At 39.6% G+C, this 26,581-nt stretch overlaps 1 protein-coding gene across 1 annotated transcript; it reads right to left on the bottom strand.

The window, feature by feature from the left end:
• Window positions 1–1,380: 1,380 nt before the first annotated feature.
• Window positions 1,381–26,165, bottom strand: LOC117988560 (nucleoprotein TPR-like). Its single transcript, XM_034975713.2, is given in 16 exon segments — window positions 1,381–3,156; window positions 3,755–3,860; window positions 5,261–5,361; window positions 8,805–8,953; window positions 9,469–9,568; window positions 10,794–10,944; window positions 11,475–11,576; window positions 11,694–11,822; window positions 13,107–13,279; window positions 15,168–15,284; window positions 15,614–15,758; window positions 17,502–17,591; window positions 18,323–18,525; window positions 19,381–21,516; window positions 21,519–24,263; window positions 25,960–26,165. Coding segments are annotated over 16 exon segments (6,708 nt in total). The 5' UTR covers window positions 26,138–26,165; the 3' UTR covers window positions 1,381–3,073.
• Between the last annotated feature and the right edge of the window lie 416 nt (window positions 26,166–26,581).

The raw sequence follows: 26,581 nt of genomic DNA, 5'->3' as shown, positions 1-26,581 counted from the left end.
TTAAATATACAATAAAATAATAAAATGAGGTTTATTGCCAGCTTCTAAAAAGATTTTGAAAGTTTACATAAACCTTTATCAAAACTATTCCAATTTCCAAATCGATAACATAGTTACTGAAAATAGGCAATCATTCACAGACGTCCGAACAGAAAAAGTACCTTAAGGTTCCATACCGGACCAGAATAATTTTTTTTTACAAAAAAAATAAAAACCGACTTCAATACCTAGCCACAAACACTAAAAATTAAAAAATAATTTAATTTATTACCGAATATATTACCTATGTATACAAGAGTTAATATAGTTCCATGATAATACTTTTTGGTGCCGGTGCCAATTGGCTTCAGCTGCGCGAATCGTCTGAACTTGAATAAAGTCTTCATATTATTTTTATGAGACTCCACAATGGCATTGGCAATGGCACAACCTCATTGGCACCGACCCCATAAAATATTATCATGGAACTATATTAACTCTTGTATACAATATTCGGTAATAAATTAAATTATTTTTTAATTTTTAGTGTTTGTGGCTAGTTGAAGTCGGTTTTTATTTATTTTGTAAAATTTATTTCACAATTTTTAGTGGCCCCATGGTATTAAAATATGCTATGCCTGGTTAAAAATCTACTGTTTACTAAGCTATTCTGATAGCTACACTGATCGCGAGCAATTTACTCTTATCCGTTGAGGAGTTCTTATCTATCTTCGAAGATGTTCATCAGATCTTCACCAAATTTATATGGGACCACCTTTGAAGTATACCCTTTCAAACAAAAAAAGAATTTTCAAAATCGGCCCAGGCGTCTTCGAGTAATCGGGGAACATACATAAAACATTTAAAAAAAAGATTCCGACGAATATTGAGAACCTCCTCCTTTTTTTTGAAGTCGGTTAAAAAGACCTTAGGGTTCTGTATCTCACAAGGAAAACGGAACCCTTATAGGATCACTTCGTTGTCTGTCTGTCTGTCAAGAAACCTACAAAGTACGTTGATCTAGAATCATGAAATTTGGCAGGTAGGTAGGTAGGTCTTATAGCAGACGTTAAGGGAAAAATCCGAAATCCGTGAATTTGTAGTTACCATCACAAAAACAATAATTAAAATGTGTTTATGAACAAATAATTATTTTAAGTAAGATTACTATACCAAGTGGGGTATCATATGAAAGGGCTTTCTTTTTACATTCTAAAATAGGTTTTTATTTATTTTTAGGCATAATAGTTTTTGATTTATCGTGCAAAATGTCGATAAAATACGATTATAGTATGGAACCCTCAGTGTGTGAGTCTGACTCGCACTTGGCCGGTTTATTTTTATTTTGGAACGTAACCCTAATTAAAACGAAGGTGACTGGCTGATTAGATAACAGAATGATTGTTGTTTGTTATTTGCATTTTTTATTTTTCTTCCATTATCATCAGCATACATAAGACCATGCAAATGTTGATTTTTTTCGTTTGACTTAATTAATGAAGGTAAATTCCTTTCAAAAATAGACATTAAATACGACTACGAACTAAGAAAGAATAAATTAATATTAACTTATTTTCGTAACTTGAAAAAATTCGTGAATAAACAAAAATTTAATTTTGAATTACGTGACAATTTAGAATTCTGTGCTTCAAATAGAGCAACTCCGAAGTCGGTTAAATATTGGGTGCGTAAGTGGTACAAGAAAATAAAACAGCGAAACAAAATAAAAGAAAAAGCGAAATGAGTCGGCCTTGATGGTTTTGTGTTGTGTAAATACATACTTTCTCGTGTTTACAGATAAAACACATGTTAAGATTGTAATATTTTATTATTCTAGATAATAATTGAAAATTACGAAATTATGGAAATGTTTGACTTATTACTAATCATTACTTATTTAAAATTAAAAAATTATTAAACGTGGCTAACTCTGTTGTACACATTCTGTAACTAAAGTGACAGGTATAATCATATAGCTATCCCCTTTATAATGCTTTCTGCGGAAAAGGATCGCATTAGACCTGTCAATTCAGTTTAGCGATTCTGAACAGAATTAGCTACATTATCTCAAAGTAATTCGAATTGCTAAAGTTAATTACCGTAATATAAGAGAGTTATTTATAATAGCATTCATTTTTTTAATGCTGGAGATACACTTTGTATAGCTTATTCCGAAATAAAACAACAAAAAAGCATATTTTATTTTTCATACATTCAGCGAGAATTCTAACTATAGTGCGCGCGCACGCGCTGTCAATGAGTCGTCGGGCCATAAATGTCAACAACAGTAGGGGTGTGCCACCAGTGCGCCACTCGCTACCTGAGTCCAAATTATCGCGGTAGCCAAACTACCCTACCCTTAATGAATTTGTTGTTTGTTGTTGTTGTTTATGTTAAGGAAGGTAACAAGATAAGGACCTCTGTACATGAATTTCATTTATATTTCTCACTTCGATCTCGACAGTTGTACATAATGGAAAATTTATTCTCTAACGTGCATTTCAACAGGGTTAAATGTGTGAAGCTTGCAGAAGAGACCTCCAGGAAACGGATTTGAAAAAAGCTTTTTTGAGATATCAAGTTGAACCTATGATTATAAATCAGCAGGAAGACGATAGACAGATAGGAAGAGGAAGACTGTGTGATCACACACAGACACTTCGGATTAAGATAATTTGTAATATTATAATAAAATATTTATAAATATAGATTCTATTTTATTCATTGTGTTATTTTATAATTTGATAACTTGAAAAATTCGTTTATTAAATCTTATCGATATCGACTACTTGCTGTTATGTTGATACGCACGTCATTATACGCTACGCTCCATAAGCCCAATGAGTGCGAGCGCGATAGACTGATTAGAATGATTTATTGTCCAACGACTAACTTGATAACACTCGATCTAAGACTCTAATTACTATCACAAAGCGTATCTCAAGCAGTAATTATTAATGTACGGTACAAGCATAACAAAAATTATCTAATTCCTTAACATTCATAATTAGAAATACAATATAATAGAAATGAGAAGTTGGAACAGCATTAATACCGGGTTCACAACTCTAACGAACAGTCTATAGGAGTTGGCCTAGAATCGCGTATAATTGTGTGAGCGGCGCGAAGGGCGGCCGCGGCCCCGCATGCCTCGCCCGCGCGGTCCACTCTCGCTATCTGTAACAACATTAATGTCATATTGTGGCTAATTCCGTCGTACACCATCTCTAAAATGACAGCTCTTATAAAATTACTATATCCCTTTACCTGTGGAAAAGGGTAGCACTGGATTTAGAAGTGTAAACTTAGAATTAGCCATATTGGCGTCGATTCTGATGTTTAAATTAAATTTATAGCATATCTTTTTAATATGGCTACAAACAGTATGGTCAAGACTGGCACGTAAAGTAACTAGGTTTTGAAGTTTAAATTAAGTTTGTCTGTCCTTTGAAAGAACGTTCTGTGATAGCAAAGACAAGAGAAGTAATAAGGAATGTCGCGACTGCAGGCCGGCTGATTTGTCAAACTTACTTAAAAATTCACCTAAAACAAAACATTCGCCGGTATCTCGAATAGTGGCCGGCTGATTTGCCGAATGTCAATCTATCGTAAAATTTACTCGAACTCGAATCATTTGTCGAAACGCGATAATGAAGCAGTACCATAAAACAGCTCAAACAGTTCTTTACCGCTATCGGTATAAACTGTACGCCGATATGTCAGTGAATCAAGTGATGTAAAGTGTATCAAGCCGGTATGAGATGAGAAGCGTTACCGGCGGCGCGCATCCAGCGCTGGTGCGGCGGGTGCGGCGGGTGCGGCGCGGGCGCGGGGCGGCGCGGCGCGGCGCTCGCCTCCGCTTCGCGGCCCTCCTCCGCGACCTAAATATAACACAAATTTTTAACCGATTTCAATAAATAAAAAGCCGGCCAGGTGCGAATCAGACTCGCGCACCGAGGGTTCCGTACTACAGTCGTATTTTTTCGACATTTTGCACTATAAATCAAAAACTATTATGCATAAAAATAAAAATAAATCTGTTTTAGAATGTACAGGTAAATCCCTTTCATATAATATCCCACTTGGTATATTAATCTTACTTTGAAAGTTAAAAACACTAATTGTTCATGAAAACATTTTTTTTCTTGTGATACCACAAATTCACGGTTTTAAGATGTTTTCCTTCACTTGTGCTATAAGACCTACTTATCTGCCAAATTTCATGATTCAAGGTGAACGGGAAGTTTTTTTTTTTTTTTAATTCAGATACCTACAAGTTAGCCCTTGACTGCACTGGTGGTAAGTAATGATGCAGTCTAAGATGATAGCGGGCTAACCTGGAAGGAGTATGGCAGTTTTTATCAAACCCATACCCCTTTGGTTTCTAAACAGCATCGTACCGGAACGCTAAATCGCTTGCCGGCACGGCTTTACCGGTAGGGTGGTAACTAGCCTCGGCCGAAGCCTCCCACCAGACCAGACCAGAAATTTAGAAATTATAAAATTCCAAACCCCTGCCAGGAATCGAACCCTGGACCTCCCACTATTAAGACCACAGCGCTCACCACTGCGCCAGGGAGGTCGTCAAGTATACAGTACGCAGCAGAAAGTAATGTACATCGGCCTTTAGAATGTCATTTCGGCTTTGTAGAGCGTTATCTCTGTCACTCTCATACCTATATGACGTTTTGTAGGTCTCAACGTTAAGACAATGCTCTACAAATCTGCTATCTCCTTCTTAAGGTCGATGTACATTACTTTCGGCCGCGTACTGTATGTACCCTATAGGTTTTGTTGACAGACACGACAGACAGACAACGAAGTGATACTCTAAGGATTCCTATTTTCTTTTTGAGGTACGGAAACTAAAAAGGGTTCCGTACCATCGTACACCATTAGGTACTTCTTAATTCTTCTGAAAGTTATTCTATTTGTTGTTATCGCGGCAATAGAAATACACGTTACGGGCAACAGGGAGAGCAGAAGATGGAGTGACCGCTGACCAAATAGATGACCTACTGAAGCAGGCTAATTCATGCCAGTTGTACACTATCGCTAAAAGACCAGCCACAGGAAAAAATGGAAATAGCTGATCCGCTTGAGGCTGGGATTTTGCAAGGACCACAATCTTCAGTAATGAAGGAATGCACCGAGAGGGGGGGGGGGGGAGATGAGAGAGATAGAGCGGAGGAGGGTAAGATCTGTTAATTAATTATTATAATTAAAATAATTAATTAACAGTGAATAACCATACACGTCACATCAGCCATCAGTTGCTCACCTGGTGCGGCGACGATGGCTCGCTGCCCTGCGAGCTGACTGCAGCGGCTTCTTCCTCGCCGCGGGACTCTTCCCACTCACGCGACTCAGCGCCTTCCGCCCCTATTGATATATTTATAAAACCATACATACCTACCATAGACTTCTAAAATCATAACCTATTCTTTTGGCTTTGCCATTGTATGGTAAAAAAGAAAATTAATTTCATATGTAGTACAAATTCTAGTAGAAAAAGAAAACGTTAATATTTTAATCCTGACTTGATTAACACATTTTTTAAATCATCTGTACTAGCCAATTGTTAACGTTGTTAAGTTGAAATCTATAAAATCACAAATTTTCAAAACTCTCAGAAAACTTCCTAGGTAACCCCCTTTTTGAGGCTGTACTATAACGCTCATCTCCATTATTTCAACCTATTGTAATATCCATATATTTTGAGAATGGACTCGCCATATTTGCTGTATCAACTGTCATGTCAAAAGTGCGATTTCGTACCGTGGTAAACCTCAGAATAAATACCTGTAGAAGTAGCACTATTATGACTCTTGCTGTTAGAGCAACATAGCTAGAACGTGACGAAACGATTATTTTTTGTCGTTTTTTGTTTGTCAAGATGAGATTTTTGTATGTAAGATTTTGACAAACTAAGTGAAGTGAGGTTATGTTGACTCAAGTATTTTAAAGAAATAATAGGCTACTTGACACTTTTTTAAAGTTGGTCTTAAATGGTTAATATTTGTGCTATTATATCAAAAAAATTAACACTATATTTTTTTGCGCCCTAAAAACCGTAAAACTTTCATTTAAAAATATATTTTTCTTAGACAGGTGAAAACACTGTCGGCCATGTTTGGCCGATAGATTATCTGTGCTCTGACGTCATGCATTTGTAAACAACAGCATAACCTGCCAAAGTTTAATAAACATGACTTCTATACTAGTTTACATGAAAAATATAGTAATTTTCGTTAATGTATCATCCGAGAATGTAAAAAACGCATCGATAAAGACCACAGGAAAGTTGTGGATTAGAGTGCCCAGTGAAATAAATATACGTAACGCGAAGACTTGCTTAAAGGGATCCTATATGACTAACAACTTCAACCCAAATTTATTTTTGCAAAGATCACTTTGTTGTAAGTCTTACTTAATAACTTATTCAATTTATAAAGAGAAAACGATATTTTTTTACGTTTACTATGAGTTTTTAGAAATATATAAAAACTAGCTTATGCTCGTGACTTCGCCCGCGTGGACTTCATAAATTTCAAACCTCCATTTAACCCACTCAGGGGTGGAATAGGCTAGTTGACACTTTTTTTAAGTAGGTCTTAAATGGTTAATATTTGTCCTATTAGATCAAAAAAATTAACACTATATTTTTTTGCGCCCTAAAAACCGTAAAACTTTAATTTAAAAATATATTTTTCATAGACAGGTGAAAACACTGTCGGCCATGTTTGGCCGATAGATTATCTGTGCTCTGACGTCATGCATTTGTAAACAACAGCATAACCTACCAAAGTTTAATAAACATGACTTCTATACTAGTTTACATGAAAAATATAGTAATTATCGTTATTGTATCATCCGAGAATGTAAAAACGCATCGATAAAGACCACAGGAAAGTTGTGGATTAGAGTGCCCAGTGAAATAAATATACGTAACACGCGAAGACTTGCTTAAAGGGATCCTATATCACTAACGACTGCAACCCAAATTTATTTTTGCAAAGATCACTTTGTTGTAAGTCTTACTTAATAACTTATTCAATTTATAAAGAGAAAACGATAATTTTTTACGTTTACTATGAGTTTTTAGAAATATATAAAAACTAGCTTATGCTCGTGACTTCGCCCGCGTGGACTTCATAAATTTCAAACCCCCATTTAACCCACTCAGGGGTGGAATTTCAAAAAATCCTTTCCTAGTGGATACCTTCTCTTTACCTACAAAGAATACACCCACCAAATTTCATGTATCTAGAACCAGCCGTATAGATGTTTAGGCTGTGCGTTGATATATAAGTTAGTCAGGACTTGAAATTTTATATATATGGATACTACGTTAGTCAATAGGGATGACATTTGTTTGTTTACATATTTAACACACGTCACATCATGGCTGACAGCGTTTTCTGAGTTTCAAATAAAAATAAAAACTGTATTTTTTTAAATTGGATTTTATATCCATCCTGCGTTTTTAATAATTGTTATTGATATATTTCGTTGTCTTAAGCAAAATACTATAATAAATAATCATTTATTGGACGAAATTAGATATGAGTCAAGTAGCCTATTTCAAAAAATCCTTTCCTAGTGGATACCTTCTGTTTACCTACAAAGAACACACCCACCAAATTTCATGTATCTAGGACCAGCTGTTTAGATGTTTAGGCTGTGCGTTGATATATAAGTTAGTCAGGACTCTAAATTTTATATATATGGATACTACGTTAGTCCCCGCGTGACATAGGGATGACATTTCTTTGTTTACATATTTAATGACGTCACATCATGGCTGACAGCGTTTTCTGCGTTTCAAATAAAAATAAAAACTGTATTTTTTAAAATTGGATTTATATATCCATCCTGCGTTTTTAATAATTGTTATTGATATATTTCGTTGTCTTAAGCAAAATACTATAATAAATAATCATTTATTGGACGAAATTAGATATGAGTCAAGTAGCCTATTGATTTGTTTTGTTGTTTTTTGTTTTCAAGTTATTGTGCAATGGTGGGGTGCAGTATACTAGGCTACTGAGGGGATTGAGGGGGCCACGCTAGTTGCATATCTGTAAGTATACATATATCTTTGCAGTAAACCGAACTTTTGACATGACAGTTGACACAGCAAATATAATATGCCGAGTCCTTTCTCAAAATTCACACGACACACACTATACCTGCATTTTATTTTATTAAATAAATTGATCCCGGCAGAGTAGCAGCGGTCAGGTTTAGGTTTTCAAAACCTGCAGCATTAATACTGAGCCTTATCATGTTGTGTCATGTGGGAGTAAAAACCTCATTTTAAGTTTATTTTATGTTCTATAACAGCAATGATTTTTCTTTCTAAATAAATCATTCATTAATTTATACACGGAATAAATACATTTAATTTATATTTGGGAGGTATTTTATCAAAATTAATTTTCGATCCAGGTCATGTTCGACGACCTCCCTGGCGCAGTCGTGAGCGCTGTGGTCTTATTAGTGGGAGGTCCCGGGTTCGATTCCTGGCAGGGGTTTGGAATTTTATAATTTCTAAATTTTTGGTCTGGTCTGGTGGGAGGCTTCGGCCGTGGCTAGTTACCACCCTACCGGCAAAGCCGTGCCGCCAAGCGATTTAGCGTTCCGGTACGATGCCGTGTAGAAACCAAAGGGGTACGGGTTTAATAAAAACTGCCATATCCCTTCCAGGTTAGCCCGCTATCATCTTAGACTGCATCATCACTTACCATCAGGTGAGATTGCAGTAAAGGGCTAACTTGTATCTGAATAAAAAAAAAAAATGTGTCGGTTGGCGGGTGACTCACGCGCATGCGGCGGCGGCAGCGCGGCGGCCAGGTCGGCGTGCGTGTCGTGGTGGCTGGCGGCGCCGCCCGCCTCCGCGAACGTGAAGCGCGCGCCCGCCGCCTCCGCACCCGTCGCGCCGCCCACCGGCGACACCACCGCCTCGCCGAACCTACCAGTTTATAAGCTTTTTATTAACAGAGTGAAAGCATGTTTTTGTTAGAAATTGGCCCTAGCATGGCGTAGAGTAGGACGTTTATTCGTTTGTTTTGTTAGATTTTCGGCGCAGGACACCCGGTTTTAGATTGACTTGTTCGTATGTTGTCATTTATTTACTCGTAAACAAAATGGAACATTGGGATATAAGAGTGGAAAGTAGGTTGTTGCAAACGAGCTCTTATTAACAAGCCCGAGCCGAAGGCGAGGATTTTTAATGTCACGAGTTTGCTACACACACACCTACACACCCGTGTGTCACACGACGTTTTTGCTACTCTTTGCTATTAACCTTTTTAAATTGACTTATAAATTTAAAACAAAATGCTCGAGCTCGTAAAAGGAAGTCACGACCGCGTGAAAAAAAGATGCCTATGTGAAAGATTTAATTTTCAGATCATTATAATAGCCTCTGAAAGTATGCCATGTTTAACAACTGTATTGAAAAATATTTTAATATATTAGACTTACCCGTCATTCCGCCTAGGAACATAAAGAGTAGGAGTTGAAGGAACTATGCTATCGTCGCCGTCATCGGCACCGCTGCCTCCGAGAGATAAGGTGCCGCTTGCTGTCAAAATAATATACAATTTGGATTTATTTCGATCAACAGATTATGATAAATATAAAATCTAAAAGTTGCATGGTGTGTAACCGCGAAAGGGACGAAACGTGTATGGGGCGCTCACGCGCCTTCCTAGAAGGTGCCTGTCAACGCTAATTATTAGGTTGATAGTGTATTCGCGGCCTATGGTGACTATTATGTAGATTGTACGTAAGGTTAGTCTATGGTCAACAAATTGTATATAATAATAAATGTCAGAAATAAAATCGTTACACTCCGCTGAAGAATACGATCGTTTCATTACCCTTCTCCTTACCTGTAAAATAGAAGATCTACCAATCAGCTCTTCGGCGTTAGTACCAATAACCAGTGCCTATGACTCTTAAACCGAAGAGTGACTTCGTTTGCAGGTACTAATATTAGCTAGCGGGAAAAACGCAAGCAAGAAGGGCATTCCATATTCTCTAGCAGTGCGTATTCGAACCGAGGAAGCGGATCGCTTCGTACCAGTCCGTGGAATTTCGACTATGTAGGGGTGCAGAATGCAGATCGAGTCAAGTCAAATCATTTGTCCAAATTGGGTACTATAAGTACATTTTCTGATCTTTGCGATATCTCACGGTCCGACAACAATATGCCGAGGGAGGAACTACTTACCAGATCGAATAGTTCCTTAGCACATTCTAAAACAACCGACAAAAAGCCAACCATACGCCGATGTTGTAAACTAAGGAGCTTAGAATTGACCTGCGCTTCGTCGCCAATGAGACATCGCCAACAGAGTGTCAATTCTGCGCTTTCCGATGCGAGGTCGCCATTTCAGTCGGTCTTCAAATCCGTCATTCGCGTGCACATTCGCTAGACGCACGATACAAGAGCGTGGTGGTTTTGTTCTTCAAAAAGGGCGATGATTCCTTATATGGGAATTATTAAACTATAAACCCGAACTGAACCAATCAAAAGTCCACAATCTGGTCTTAGCTGACTGAATTAAAGTTAGTATCAGATTGGGGCATTTAAGTTCCGAATTTTGGAAATGGACAAAGAATTTTCTTTAATGATTGTTAGGTATGTATGAGTGTCTCGTGAACGCGGCCGGGATAATAGTTGAACTTGTGTAGATTCTAGCACAGAAAGACGTTGGTAGGGTGTAGTGAAGGATCGATCATTCGTTTGAATGACACATGTTATGTTAATACCGCGGCGACTCCTTAGTCACAAGTGTACATACGCTCGGTGCCGCTGCTGATGGTCTCGATCTGCTGGTGCGCGGGCGCGGGCTCGCTGTCGGGCTCGTGCGCGGCGCTGGCCCCGCTGTCGCCCAGCTCGCTACCCTCGCCCTCCCCCGCGCCGCCCGCCACCGGCGACTGCGCTGGCGACTCCTGCAACACGATTTAGGTCATATAATATTCCCTATTCTTCACCCAACGGAAGGCAGTGCGACGTTAGCTATCCCCGCATCGTAACCAACAACTTTTTTTTCTACTGGCGCTTTTCTTTACCTTAATTTTGCCCAACATGATTGTATGAAGCAAAAGGGTCCCAGCCTTGCTGAGAAAATATCCCAAATAACTGACTTTTCTGTATTTAAAAGGAAAAAAATAACAGTAGTTTAATAATGAAAATTAGGTAATTTTGGGGCGAAAATGCTAATTTGATATCTTTGGCCGAGATCTAATTTTAATTTTATTTTATTGGTTTGCCAACAGATAAAATAAAAATTACAATGCACAGAGAAAACAAAAATTTAGAGTGTACACCCAGAATGAAACACAAAAATACAAAATGAGTATACAAAAATCCTTAAGGTCCTATTATTATATGCCACCTACGATTTCGCGTATCCATTTTGTGAGAGAAAACTTAGAGAATGAAGACTGACTTGAATCTTTTATTTTGAGAACATAATCACCTGACGTGTTGCGTTCTCCGCGTCGTCCCCTTCTGCTTCCTCTTCCTCTTCACCGCCTTCAACCTCCTGCTCCTCCTCTATGTCTTCATCCTCTTCGCCCTCCTGTTTTAATGTTTAAATTTTTGTTATGACATACTATTTTGTTATGACATATCTAAAAATTCTTTCAGTACTTTTGAGGTACGGAACCCTAAAAAGAATAAGAAATTGTTAGTTTACCCTATACATGGTGCCTGTGCACCTCTCGTCGTCTTCCTCCGAATCGACTACGATGACGCCCTCGTCGTCTTGGTCGCAGCGCGACGACGTCGGCACCTGGTACTCAACCTCCACTGAACGCTCAAAGCCCTATCAAACAAGTTATAAACAGACACAAGGTTAATTCAATATTCGAGAACGCCACCCGCGACAGCGAAAGGCATGACTGCATTACAACGGCGCTGCGCAGTGCTGCAAAGCGGCGGCGTCCGCCATGTCGTGACAGTTGACGCGCGAAATGCGAATGAGCTATGCTTGATCAAGCTGACGCGAACGTCGCGTCAAGCAACAAATATAAGATCGCATCAATCACGCGTCAAGCACGTAAATGCTTGACTCAAGCATTTACGTGCTTGACATTTGCAAGCCAACCATTTACAAGCATTGTAAACGGTCAAAATGCTTGACCCAAGCAAAAATCTACATACTTGACGTCAAGCCGCTTGACCGTCTCGGAACCTCTAAACAAGCTAACATCAAACATGGCAAGCGTGCGATCTTGAATTCAGCCAGACTGCGATACTGTAAAACCACTTTTATACATCGCATCGGCAAAATTCGTTTGCGCAGAAAGGCGCAACTTAACGCCGATTAAAACCGACCAATGAAATACAGACAGGTTGACGTTAAGATTTTAAACACAAGGTCAACAGAAACTCGTGCTATCTCGCTCATAAATCGCGCGTAGGCAACAACCAATAGCGTACGGACGCGCGCTAGGATTCACTTTTATTTTCGCGGCATTCAAAAATGACATTTCATCGGTAGTAGGTACAGTAGCCGGCAAGAAATATTGTAAATCGACTATTGGATAGAGGATTCGTAGAGCGTTGTCTCTATCAATCATACCTATGTGACGTTTTGTCGGTCTCAACGACAGAGATAACTCTCTACAAAACCGCTATCTTTTCCTAAAGGTCGATGTACAATGGGCCCGATTCACTAGTACACAATCTCTAAACTAAACTAAACTAATAGGTCTAAATCTAGTGCTCTCCTTTTCCGCAAGTAACATTATGAAAGGGATAGCAATAGATTTAGACGTGCCATTTTAGTTTAGTTTAGAGATTGTGTACAACGGAATTAGCCACAATATTTTCTGCCGGGTAAAAGTAAAAGTAAGTAAAGTAAAATATGGTTTATTGTACACCAAAACCAAAACAATAGATATATAACAAAGATAGCATGTACAATATCGCTAAAATAGCGATCTCTTCCAGGCAACCTTAGGGTAGAAGATATTATAAAAATTACAAGAAAGCGGAAGGGGTGTACTAATTAAACAAGTACACCTACACATATGTGTAACTTATAAAAGTGGTGGTACAGGAGCGCCTGACGTTTCAGAAAGACCCCAGCCTTACTGGAACTTACCTGAACTCGAGTCCTCTTGGCAGTAAGCGGTCGCTGTTGCATTCGGCGCTTCTGCGGGCGGCCGCCGGGCTGCGCGTGCGACGTGCTGACGCCGAGCGCGGCGTGCGAAGTGCTCACTCCCGGCGCAGTATGCGACGTGCTCACTCCCGGCGTAGTATGCGACGTTGTAACGCCTGGAGACATATTATTATTGTTTGACAAACTTTGCATAGTAGGTAATTATCCAAAGAAAACGGCGCCTTTGCACATGACAATGATATGATTAATTACGTATAGCTGAATGAAGTAGCGATAAACAAGATACAAATAACGCAGGATCGCAAACACATGCGTCGTAGCTCATAGCATACTAGTCCAGTCAAGCTAAAAAAATATTCACATAGAGCTGAAAATTTGTACGAATGTTCGGAACACCATTATAAATTAAATGTGAAAAGTCCACATCAATCCGACATTTGCAAAATAAGATATTCAAGAATTAACACATTCGCTACTTTTCATCCCGGAAAATCAAAGAGTTCCACCGCCGTTCACCAGGGCCGACGCGGACTGTTCCTGCAATATAATACACGCCCCCACCTGGCGCCGTGTGCGAGGTGCTGACGAGCTGCGCGACGTGCGTCGTGCTCACCAGCGCCGACGCGGACGTCGGGCCCACGCTCACTGTTCCTGCAATATAATACACGCCCCCACCTGGCGCCGTGTGCGAGGTGCTGACGAGCTGCGCGGCGTGCGTCGTGCTCACCAGCGCCGACGCGGACGTCGGGCCCACGCTCACTGTTCCTGCAATATAATACACGCCCCCACCTGGCGCCGTGTGCGAGGTGCTGACGAGCTGCGCGGCGTGCGTCGTGCTCACCAGCGCCGACGCGGACGTCGGGCCCACGCTCACTGTTCCTGCAATATAATACACGCCCCCACCTGGCGCCGTGTGCGAGGTGCTGACGAGCTGCGCGGCGTGCGTCGTGCTCACCAGCGCCGACGCGGACGTCGGGCCCACGCTCACTGTTCCTGCAATATAATACACGCCCCCACCTGGCGCCGTGTGCGAGGTGCTGACGAGCTGCGCGGCGTGCGTCGTGCTCACCAGCGCCGACGCGGACGTCGGGCCCACGCTCACTGTTCCTGCAATATAATACACGCCCCCACCTGGCGCCGTGTGCGAGGTGCTGACGAGCTGCGCGGCGTGCGTCGTGCTCACCAGCGCCGACGCGGACGTCGGGCCCACGCTCACTGTTCCTGCAATATAATACACGCCCCCACCTGGCGCCGTGTGCGAGGTGCTGACGAGCTGCGCGGCGTGCGTCGTGCTCACCAGCGCCGACGCGGACGTCGGGCCCACGCTCACTGTTCCTGCAATATAATACACGCCCCCACCTGGCGCCGTGTGCGAGGTGCTGACGAGCTGCGCGGCGTGCGTCGTGCTCACCAGCGCCGACGCGGACGTCGGGCCCACGCTCACTGTTCCTGCAATATAATACACGCCCCCACCTGGCGCCGTGTGCGAGGTGCTGACGAGCTGCGCGGCGTGCGTCGTGCTCACCAGCGCCGACGCGGACGTCGGGCCCACGCTCACTGTTCCTGCAATATAATACACGCCCCCACCTGGCGCCGTGTGCGAGGTGCTGACGAGCTGCGCGGCGTGCGTCGTGCTCACCAGCGCCGACGCGGACGTCGGGCCCACGCTCACTGTTCCTGCAATATAATACACGCCCCCACCTGGCGCCGTGTGCGAGGTGCTGACGAGCTGCGCGGCGTGCGTCGTGCTCACCAGCGCCGACGCGGACGTCGGGCCCACGCTCACTGTTCCTGCAATATAATACACGCCCCCACCTGGCGCCGTGTGCGAGGTGCTGACGAGCTGCGCGGCGTGCGTCGTGCTCACCAGCGCCGACGCGGACGTCGGGCCCACGCTCACTGTTCCTGCAATATAATACACGCCCCCACCTGGCGCCGTGTGCGAGGTGCTGACGAGCTGCGCGGCGTGCGTCGTGCTCACCAGCGCCGACGCGGACGTCGGGCCCACGCTCACTGTTCCTGCAATATAATACACGCCCCCACCTGGCGCCGTGTGCGAGGTGCTGACACCGGGCGCGGCGTGCGAGGTGCTGACAAGCTGCGCGGCGTGCGACGTGCTCACCGGCGCCGACGCGGAGCTCGGGGCCGGGGTGACTGCTCCTACAATTAACAGCAAATTTTACAGAACTATTAAATTGCTTGGGCCTAAATTGTAAAAAAAAGGACCAATCCAATACTGAAGAAATCACTAATGACCAGCGATCGGAAATCGCGCCTGAGCTGGCTACGCTCGGCTGCTCGTACTACAACTACATGGAACTCAAAGTAAATGACGGTTACCAGGAGCAAGCGTGGCGGGCGCGGGTTGCGGCGCGGCGCTGGTGATGGGCGGCGCCGAGTAGGCGACCGGCGTCGCTAGGGCGCCCGAAATGGTTCCGCTCAGCTGCTTGTACTACAACTACATGAAACTCAAAATAATTGACAGTTACCAGGAGCAGGCATGGCGGGCGCGGGTTGCGGCGCGGCGCTGGTGACGCTGGCAACGGGAGGCGCCGAGCTGGCGGCCGGCGTGGCCACGGCGGCCGAGCTGGCTCCGCTCGGCTGCTCGATGCGCGGCATTACTAGAGCCACCGCCTGTTACAACATCAAATTATACCTTGTTTGTTCTATAGCTGAAGTGGCAGGACACAGTTCGAAAAACCGATAGACGTTGGGGTCTCAAGGTGCTGGAATGGCAACCTCGTACCGGATAGCGTAGCGTTGGTGAACACGCTTCGCAGTCGCTTGACAGACGACAGGAAACGAGTCACAGGGGGCTGTTTCAGTCAGGCGGCACAAGACCGTGGCGTGTTGAAGTCGCTACAAGAGATCTATCTGTCCAGGAGTGGACGTCTATCAGTTTGACGAGATGATACAGTGTTCAATTATGCCCACTGTCATTGGTCTAGTCACTAGCTAGACCAGTGACTCTAGTGGCTAGCTTATTTAGCTGTGGATTGTGAGGCAGTTGATTTAAGTCCCAGGTCAGATCAAAAAAATTATAGGCTTTTTTTCCAAAGAATTCTTAGTAGAAGGCTAGGATTAGGAAGTTGGCAGTGTTAGTAGACTGACGCATTTCGTATGTGATAGCGAAACATTATGAGACAAAATATTAATCTTTATAAACAAAGAAAGGATACACAAAATCGACTTACTGGAAACCGCTACATACCTACTAGTTTACCACTGTGTTAAAATAATTTTATTCTATTTTTGTGCTGCAGAAAAGGGCTGTTCGAGCCATATACAGTATGGGGCCACGAGAGTCGCTGAGAACTAAATTTAGGGAAGTTAAAATTATGACAGTGCATAATCAATATATTTTTGACAATTTACTGTACGTACATAAAAACATAAATAAATTTTAAAAAAAAGTGACTGTCAATATAAATACTAGAAATAAAAATAAACTTGTAATACCCGCCTCTAGGCTCAGTAAATTTAGCAATTCATTTGCTCGTAATTCCATACGTTTCTATAATAAGCTTCCAGAAGACATATTGGAGATGTCTCTCAACAAGTTCAAAGTGTTCATAAAACGTAAACTAATTGAAAAATTCTATTACAATGTAAAGGATTATTTAAATGATAAGCAAGCTTGGGAATGAGTTGCTTAACGACTTTGTGATAGTTCTAATAAGTTTCAATAATTTTGTAAAGTGGTGATAATAAAAAGAATACCCGGCTGAGTTTGTTGTGGGCTCTTCTCAGACCTGGGCACGTTTGGAACCCTCGTAGCTTTAGTTTTAAGTTTGCGTTATAATTATCACCACTATATCTTACAAATCTAACACCATACCAGACCATCAATAAGCGTAATTTATTACCTATTTTGAATAAATCATTTGACTTTGACTTTGACTTTGAATTTTTAGATTTGTCATTAGTCATTACACAACTTTAAACATTGTGTAAAAACTTAAATTAGGTGACTAATTTAAATAAAAATCATGTTTTTTTTAAATTAATCTCTTTAATAATTAATTATAGCCCCATTACCAAAAAATTACGTTATTTTATTACTACAGACCCTATTGATGAATTATTTAATGACGAAGTTTTGTGGAAACAACCGGCTGAGCTTACGTTGTAACTATTAGTATCAGATCTAGATAACTGGGACAGACGTGCTTGGACTCTGGCAGGTTCCTCCATGACTCGGAGTCATGTCAGTCAGTCTGCCAGAGTCGGACCTTCAAAATCGATCACCCATCTAGTTACAGACTTGGGTCAACATTGCTTAACAATCGCAATCAACTGATGTGCCGCATTACATATATTATAGGCCACACGTCTTTCAAAAATAAATATAAAACAATCATCGCAATAATATGTTACCTGTTGTGGTGCCTGAGAATGTGATGAGGACTGTGCAGTACTGTCGCTGGACCCTGAACTGCCCATCCCTGCCTCACTAGTGTCCATATCCTATAAAAGGCATAGTTTATGTAAATTTTCAAAGGATTCTTTACTTTCACATGTCAAAAATAATTCTGCTGCTAGGATATTGTGGTACCTATTTTAGTACTAACTTAGAAACAAAATGGGTTCGGTCTTTTTTTGGTGGAATTAAAAGACATTCAGAGTATCCAAAAATTTCAAAATATGTATATTGAAAAAATTTCACATATATAAATATTCAATATCCTTATATTGAATGGAGTAAGTTATATATGACAGGTTTCCCATTATAAGTTTCTGAAACTTATAATGGAAAAACGGTACTTTTATAGGATACGTTGTTGTCTGTCTGTCAAAGCCCTTTTTCTCAGAGATAGCTTGAGGTATCAAGTTGATACTGAAATATTAAGGTCACTGGCCTGTATACAACCTGAAATGCAGGAAGGGAGGTCTTGTGGCAAAACTGAAGCAAAGAATTCGAAAATCACTGATTTCAAAGATTGTGTAATATGCATATAGTTATGCATATTACACAGGATTTGAAATGATTGATTGTAAACTTGAAAACTTGAATCGTTTGCGCAATAATTCAATAAACATCTCGTAGCGGATTCAGAAAGCGCTGACTTAAAATTCCCAGATACCTTTTAATTCATGACACAAAACCTCATATAATAATAACTTCTATAGCATAGGCCAGAGCCCGGACCAACGCAGATGCGCACTGCTGTGCTACGCCTACACATGAGTGTTATGACCTGAGTGGATTCTGGTGGCGCGGCAGCGGCGGCGGCGGCGGCGAGCGCGGCGCGCGGCAGCGGGCGCGACGACGACGCCGGCATGTACTCCGTGCTGTGCGCGTCGTGCGGCGCCGTGGGGCCCACCTGCGCCATGGGCCGGATCGACGCCAGCGGCGTCTCGCCGCCGCGACGACTCGCCGACACACTCTGCTGCGCTACGCCTATACATTAGTGTAATTATACGTTCACACTCAGGCTATTCGCGAGTTGCCCGCAAGCGCATGAATGTAAAAGGGTAGGTAGCACGCCTATTGCCAAAGATCTATAGGGCATACTTTGACTCAGTTCACACTTAAGTTTCAGTTCAAATGGGACAGATTTAAGCTAGCGGTATAACACTGTCTCGTTTAAACAGTATCTAAGGCTGAGAATTAAATAGTGCACTTTGACATTGCTCAAACTTAAGATTGACAACATGACAGATTTATGTGAGAGATATAGCTCTGTCTTATTTTAACTTAGTCTTAAGTCTCAGCAAAGTCATAGTGTGCTCTATAGATCTCACCCTAAGTCTGAGCAATGTCAAAGTGCACTCTATAGACCTCAGCCTTAGTGCCTCCTTACACTTATGCGCTTGCCGACCTCTGACTAATAAAAGAAGACATTGGTTCTGAATGTGTAAAACTCTGAACTGTGTGTGTAGTCCTGATGTAGAACCAAGTGAAAAACGTTCTACAGGTGTGCAGTTAGCGGTTTAAAGAGGTGTACGTTACCTCTACGATGTTATAATAATATGAAGTTTAAAGACTACAAGAATAACCCATATTAGTACAAATGGATAAAAAATTAAAAAATCAAGGCCCGTTTAGGAACATGCTGTCATGTTTGTATAGACAAGGTTTGAGTGACAACATTGGATGCTTTAGGGCAAGCTAATAGTCCTAAGTAGGTAGCTGGCTATCTACTTAGTACATACATTTAATTATTTTAATTACGTCAATTTTTTAAATTTATATAAGCGCGTTTAAAATTTATTATTATTATTATATATTGAGTACATGATGATGATAACTTACCAGCCATAGGTTTAATGTTGGCTGTTGGAGGATCAGTTGTAGGCTTCTCTGTTGTAGTTTGTTGTTTAGATGCAGATGATTGATTGGACAGTTGTCTCTGTAACATGTTCACTTTCTGCATAAGGGATTCCACTTCCCTAATTTTTTCCGCTTGGACCTCCCCGCGCTCTTTTTCTAAACGAGAGATACGACCCTCATATTGCGATTTTATGAGTTCCAGTCTGGCATCTTGTTCGTCACGCGAACTCTGTTCGATAGTACCTATTTTATTTCGGGATTCGTCTAACTCGCGGCTTAGAGAATTTCTTAACTCAGTTAACTGGACTATCTTGCTTTTAGCCTGTTTTAAAACTTGCTTAGCTTTTTCCTCTTTATCCATATTTACAGTTTTAAGGGTTTCGATATCTTGCTTTAGTTTATCGTTGTTAGCTTTTTCGGCATCTAATAGTTTTTGTACTTCAGTCAATTGCTCTTCAACTTTCTTTGTGTTTTCTGCTAACGCTACACCTGCAGCGGTTGCTTCATCTTCTTTCTTTTGCTTTTCCTCTTCTACGGATTTAACTAGTTCTTCATATTGGCCTTTATACTTTTTAGCAATCTTACGAATTTGATTTTCCTTATTCCTAATATCGGATAGAGAAGCTTCTCTGTTATTGATCTCCTCGGCCAGCCTGGCATTTGTATCAGCTGCTGTGTTATATTCTGCTTTAAGTTTGGCTAATTCTTCTGTCAAACGTGACATATCATCTTTAAGAACTTGCAGTTCTTCATTAAGCTTTTTGTTTTCGTCTACGACATTATTCTGTTGACGTGAAAGCAATGTGTATTGTTCTTCTAATTTGGATTTTTCAACTTTTAGCGTACTTAACTCCTCACTCACTTTTCTAAGATTTTCTTTCTCATTTGTCAGCATTTTAGCAAGAGTTTCTCTTTCATTTTGCAAGCGTTTCCAGTCTTCAGGACTGGTTTTGTTGGCGCGCTCTACGAGAGCATTTACTCTTGTCCTCCATCTTGCACAATCAGCCTTCAAAGCAGTGTTTTCGGAAAGCAATGTTTCATTCTTAGATGTGTAATCAGCTATCTTTTCCTGAAGTGGACCCAATTGTTCTTCTAATGATTTTATAGTCAGTGTCAATTCTTCCACTCGATTACTTAATGTATCACGCTCTTCGCGTAAAATTCTATTACTGTCTGTTAAAGCATCTAACGTTTCCACTTTCCTTAAGATATCAGTTTGTCTATTGACTGTTGCCATACTAACTTCAGATTTCTCTCTTTCTGATGCTAAAGATAATTTACAACCATCAAGTTGTTTTTCAGTAATTTCTAACTGTGATTTTAATCTCATAGTCTCTGCTTGTAATATTTCGAACTTAGCTACTGTAATATCTTTTTCTTTTCGCAACAGTTTAACAATCTGTAGCAATTGTTCAGAAGATTTCCCATCTTCACTAAAAGATATATTGATGTTAGAATCATTAGCAGATTCATTCATACTCTCCGAATAAGATCTAGATGCATGAGAAACTGACAGCTGTGCACCTAGTGCTTGAATTTGTTCATGCAGCAAAGAATTTTGATCATTAAGATCTTTCAAACGCTGAGCTAACTGTTCATTTTCACCAATAAGAATCTTTTCTCTTTCAACTAATGACATATTCTCTGATTCCATTTTCTCTACTGTGTTATTTTTCAAAGCTACTAATTCATTAAGTTGGTTTTGTGCTCGTGACAACTCTTCTTTTACATTAGATAATGTTTGGATATCTGAAGAATGTAAAATCATTTCATGTGTATATTTGTCTTCAGCTATTTGAACAGCTTCTGATAGCTTCGTGATTTCACTACGCGAACTATCTAATTCAGAACGACAGTTGTCATAATGAGCTAATGTGTTCTTTAATTCTTCTTTAACATTTGTTAATTCATTTTTCAAACTGATGTTTGCAGTGGAATATTCACCATTAGCTTGAAGAGAAAGCTCTGCTTCTAATTCAGAACACTTATCTTCAAGAAGCTGTAACTTCTCTGCATTTTCAGTAAGTTTAGCCTCAGTTTCCAATTTATATTTTTCATATTCAGAATTTAAATTTTTCAATTCTTTTTCAGCATTTTCAGCGATGTCACAATATTGTTAATGTGTTCTTTTGCAGTACTGAGCTGTTCTAAAAGAGATTTTATTTCATTATCTCTATCTGATAATCTAATTTCAAGTTCTTTAATTTTCTTTATGGTATCTAGCGATCCATCAGTGTTTGGTGACAATGCAACTTTAAGTTTTTTTGTTACTTCTTCATTTGCTTTTTCCTTCTCAATCAAGTCATTTCTGAGTTGCTGAATTTCTTTTCTCATCGCATCTGCTGCGTCTTTCTCTTCTTGCATACGTGATTTAGCAGTTGCTGTCTGGCGCTCTAAATGAGCTGCTAATTCTCTAAATCTGTCTTGTTCTTCTTGCAATCTTCTTCTTAAAGCTGCACATTCTCGAGTAGCTTCATCGAGTCTTGTTTCTATTCTAGAGTGATTTTCGGTTTCAACGCGTTCCAAGCTCGTTTTTATCATTTCTAAATTTTTCAAAAGCAAAGACTGACCATGTCGCTCTCTATTTATTATTTCTTTTTCAGTCTGCAAGCGCATTTCCGCATCTTTCAATAATTTATTTTCTAACTTTAGGTTTTCAACTTGTATTTCTGCAGCTGCTAGCTTTCCCTGAGCATTCAAAACTTCATCTCTCAAATGTTGTAATGAAACTTCATGCTTAGCAATAGTAGCATTGTAGGCTTTATTTTTATCTTCTAATGATGAAATTTGTTTTTTATATGTGGCAATGTTGGTTTGCAATATTTTTAATCTTTCATTATTATATTCTGAAGTTGAGGCACATTTACTATTTGCAGCTGTTAATTTTGCTATTTCTTGTCTCATGTTGTCAATCTGCTCAAATAACATTCTCTCGTTCGTAACTTTTTCTTCTTTGTAAGTTTTATATTCTTCTTTCAAAAGTTCAAGTTGTTTCTCAGTTTCCTTGTATTTTACTTCAAAATTTGAAACTTCTACTACAGCAGGTTTTTGAGGATTTTCTGATGTATCCATTACAAGTGATTCATCCTTTTCCAAGTCTGAAGTGTCTATGACTGAAGACATTTCATGACGTTTGCCTTTCATGTGATCATGATAGAGCTTTTTAAACATATCACGTTGTCTTATAAGGCCATTCACCATTTTAGTTTGTCTTTCTTGAGCTTCTGTTAGTTCGGTAACTCTTTGCTTCAAAGCTTCGATTTTATTCTCCATTTCTCCACTCTCAAATTGTTCTTTATGGCGTTCCAACTCTTCTTGTTTATCTGTCAGCTCACGAATCATCCGTAAAAGTTTTTGATTATTTGCTTGCAGCTCTTGAATGTCACTAAACGTCACTAATGTCTTCGATATTATTCGTGAGGAACTCATGTCAGAAGAATTTGTAATATTAGTAGTATTTGATGAATCATGATCCCCATTAAGTAATCCACCTCGAGTATGTTCTATTTCTTTTAACAAGAAGCAAACTTGCCTACCTAAATCAGCCAGTTCACCTTTCAATCGACTATTTTCACGGCTGTAGTGATTAGAGATTTTAGATGATTCACAGTAATCATCTCGCAGCCTGTTACATTCAATAACTAAAGATTCTATTTGTTGTGTCAAAGCCACATTGCTCTCCTTTGCTTCCAGACATTCTGCTCTCTGTTTTTGTAACAAGGGGGCTTTTTCTTCAAGTTCTTGAACAATTTTATTAATAGTTATATTGAGTTGCCTATTTTCTTCTTTTTTCTGGCTTAATTCATCAGTAACTGTAACTAATTGTGAATATATTTGAGTCAATGACATGCCTGATTTCATAAGTTTACTAGCAGTGGCTGCGGATGGGGCCAAATCACTAAGAGCCATATCCAGATTTTGTGCTGTAGCAGCTTTTAACAAATCGTTAGCATGTTCTAGTTCATTTTTCAATGAGGAAATAATTTCATTTTTTTTGTCCATCAGCTCTTCATGGTCCATTTCAGCCTGTTTATACTTTGTTTCAAGATCACCATATTTTTCAGTAGCTTCACTGAGTAATTTTTGTAATTCTAAAATACCTTCAGTCAATTCAGTGGTTTTTGCCTCAGCATCATCATGCATAATTTTAAATAAATCAGACAATTTTGATTTTGCATCTATTTCTTTTTTATAGTTTTCTGACATCTTATTTTCTACTTCTCTTTGTTCCATTAAGCGTTGTGTCAAGTGTTCGGCCCGGTTATTTAAATTCTTTTTAATTTCATTCAATTGCTCAATCGTTTCATTAGCTGCTTTTAACTCTTCAACTTTTTCTGCAACTTGTGTTTCCAAGCTTACAAGTCTACTAGTATTATTTAGTCTTGCAGTTTGCAATTCAGTTGTAAGTCTATTTACTTCTTCAGTCAGAGCAGTAATTTGAGAATTTAACAAAACCCTTTCTTGATCCAAACGCTTTTCTCGGTACTGAAGAGAAAGTTCTTTACTTTCTATTTCATCATTCAAAGCTAATGCTTCGCATTTAGAATCAATAGCAGTGCGAAGTTGTTGAGACAATGATATTTGACTGGCCGTTAGTCTTTCGATTTCAGTATCACGCCTTTGTAATATTCGGGTTAAGTCATTTCTTTCATCAACTGCAGCATCTCTAGCACTTTTAAGAGAAATGGCTTCATTTTCTAAACGTGTTATTTTCTCTCGAGCTTTTTCTAATTCATTATTTAGAGATATAACTTGCTTTTCCAGTTCTGTGATAGTTTCGGCAGATACCTGTAATTTCTTGGCAGCATCTTCATATTTTGCTGTTAATTCAAGGATAGTTGCTTCAGTTGCAGAATTTTTTTCATCTATAACAACAAAGTAAACATGCTTTTACACAAGGGATTAACTGTAAATCATATTAATTAGTTTTATCATTTTGTGTTTTTCATAAAAAATGTGTTTGTTTCTTAAATATGGAACTTTAAATTTTTAATTTGGAACTCTTTAAATTGGATAATTGGGCATATATAGGTATAAAAAAACACAACTCCTTTTTTGAAAGTCGGTTAAAAAAGTAGCCTATGTTACTCCTTGCTTTTAATCCTCTACTTGTCTGTGGAAGTCCCGTCAAAATTGGTTCAGCCGTTCCGAAGATTAGCCTGTATAAACAGACAGCTAAACAAATTTTTAAAAACGTGTGATTCAGTTATGGTGCAGTTCAAAAAACCATATGAGCTTAATTTGAGGTAGTTATTTCGAAATTACAGACAGATAGAGATAATTTTATTTACATAGTTCGTTATAGCTAAAAAAACTGTCATTCCTTGTGTATCATCAACTTTAACAAATGTGTACATCTGTTCAGTGAAAAAAGTTAAGAGCCCACTTCATTGAAGCAACAACTCGTTGGCGGGTAGAGCCTAAAATAGAGCTGTTTCCATAGATCACGGAAAAACATTATCTGTAAATGTCACCCTTTTTCCTCTAACAGCACCTCACCTCTAGAGAGGCTGGGTGAATGAATTTTGCTTGAGATATAAGATTTATTTAGTTAAAAACAGCCTCGAAGTTTGCCCTAAAATAGAGTCTTTTCAAGGGCCAAAACTTTGAAATAAATACATACAGTGGAAACTCGATTAACCGGACTAATTGTTGTCGTTAGGGATTCAGATAATCGAAAATCCGGATACTCAAATGTATGAAGAAAAGCGGGTTTTGTGCATATTATGTAGTTACCTATAATAGTATTTTCAATGTTCAAAGTAAGATAACTATTACCAAGTGGGATATCATATGAAAGGGCTTTGCCTGTACATTCTAAAACAGATTTTTATGCATAATAGTTTTTGATTTATCGTACAAAATGGCAGAAAAAATACCCAAGTATGGAACCCTCGGTGCGCGAGTCTGACTCCCACTTAGCCGAACAATTTTCGGTTGGTAGTCTGGATAATCGCGAATCCGTATAACCGAGGGCTGGATAATCGAGTTTCTACTGTATTACAATATTCATTGTTTTAGGGCACAGATAATGGAGAGTTATGGCTTAGTTATGGATCTAGAACAACAAAGAATAGAATAATAGGTGTAATATGTTTGTATGTAGAAGCACATAAAGAAGGGCCACGATGATATGCTTGTGCTTGACGACAATATTAGGTACCTTGGAAAACAGATCAGATTAGCTTGTCGTAGAGAAGATACTATGCTGCCTACTTACCGAAGCGCAAAGTAGGATAGATTTTTAGAGGTAGGGTAGATTTTTTAATAGGGTGGAAATTTGTTGTATCCATTTCTGTATTAACATTGCAGTCACTAATTTGTTATAGTTGTTTAATTACTTTTCACAAAACTAGACTAATTTCATTTGTATATTAAATATAGAATAACAATGTAAAAATGTGCATTTGATAAAATGGAAATTTAATACCAAACTTGAAAATAAATAGCACAGTTACGTATCTGACTTAGAATTTATAACAATTTTTTAGATTCTATGATATTCGCCTGGCTATAAATTCTTCTAAACTTTAACAAGGCAAGAATTGGCCGGTAACTTACCTATTTGTGATTTACTGGTTTCATGCAAAGCCTTGGATGTTAGAAATTCTTCAAATTTTTGGTCTATGTAAGTATTTATTTTGTCAGCAACCACATGAGGGATATTAGAGATTTCGGTTTCTGATAAAACATTTTGTAAATGGTTTTTTTCACCGGCTTCCACACTCGCAGCCTCCATTTTCTGTTACAGCACCATTGACAAAGAAAATAAGAGTCAAAGCAGTATTGCCATTTAATGTTTAACAGCTCAGCAGCTCAAATATTGTAGAAGCGTGTCACTGTAGAAGTTAATAGTGTACAGTCGTCACGGGTGACATTGTAAGCGTGTACACATTGTGAATCGACGAGTCCACGGCATGTCGACTTTTATTATAACTCAATGGAAATAGTTAATAGTATTAATTTCAAACGTAATTTCGCCCAAAAAATAGAAAATATCAAAGAGGTTTTTAAAATTAAAGTAGGTATGAAGGAATAAAATAAACCTAATATACCTACTTATATTTACCGACTTTCAAAAAGAAGGTGGTTCTCAAATCAGCCTATTTTTTTAATACATCGATTTTAGTAAAAAGTACACCATCCGTAGATAGAATAATAGGTAGATATAAGTACTGTGCAC

The sequence above is a fragment of the Maniola hyperantus genome, chromosome 14, assembly GCF_902806685.2.
Source record: "Maniola hyperantus chromosome 14, iAphHyp1.2, whole genome shotgun sequence".
Lineage (NCBI taxonomy): Eukaryota > Metazoa > Arthropoda > Insecta > Lepidoptera > Nymphalidae > Maniola > Maniola hyperantus.
Note: the sequence above shows the minus strand (reverse complement) of the source record. Positions and strands in the feature narration are given on the sequence as shown.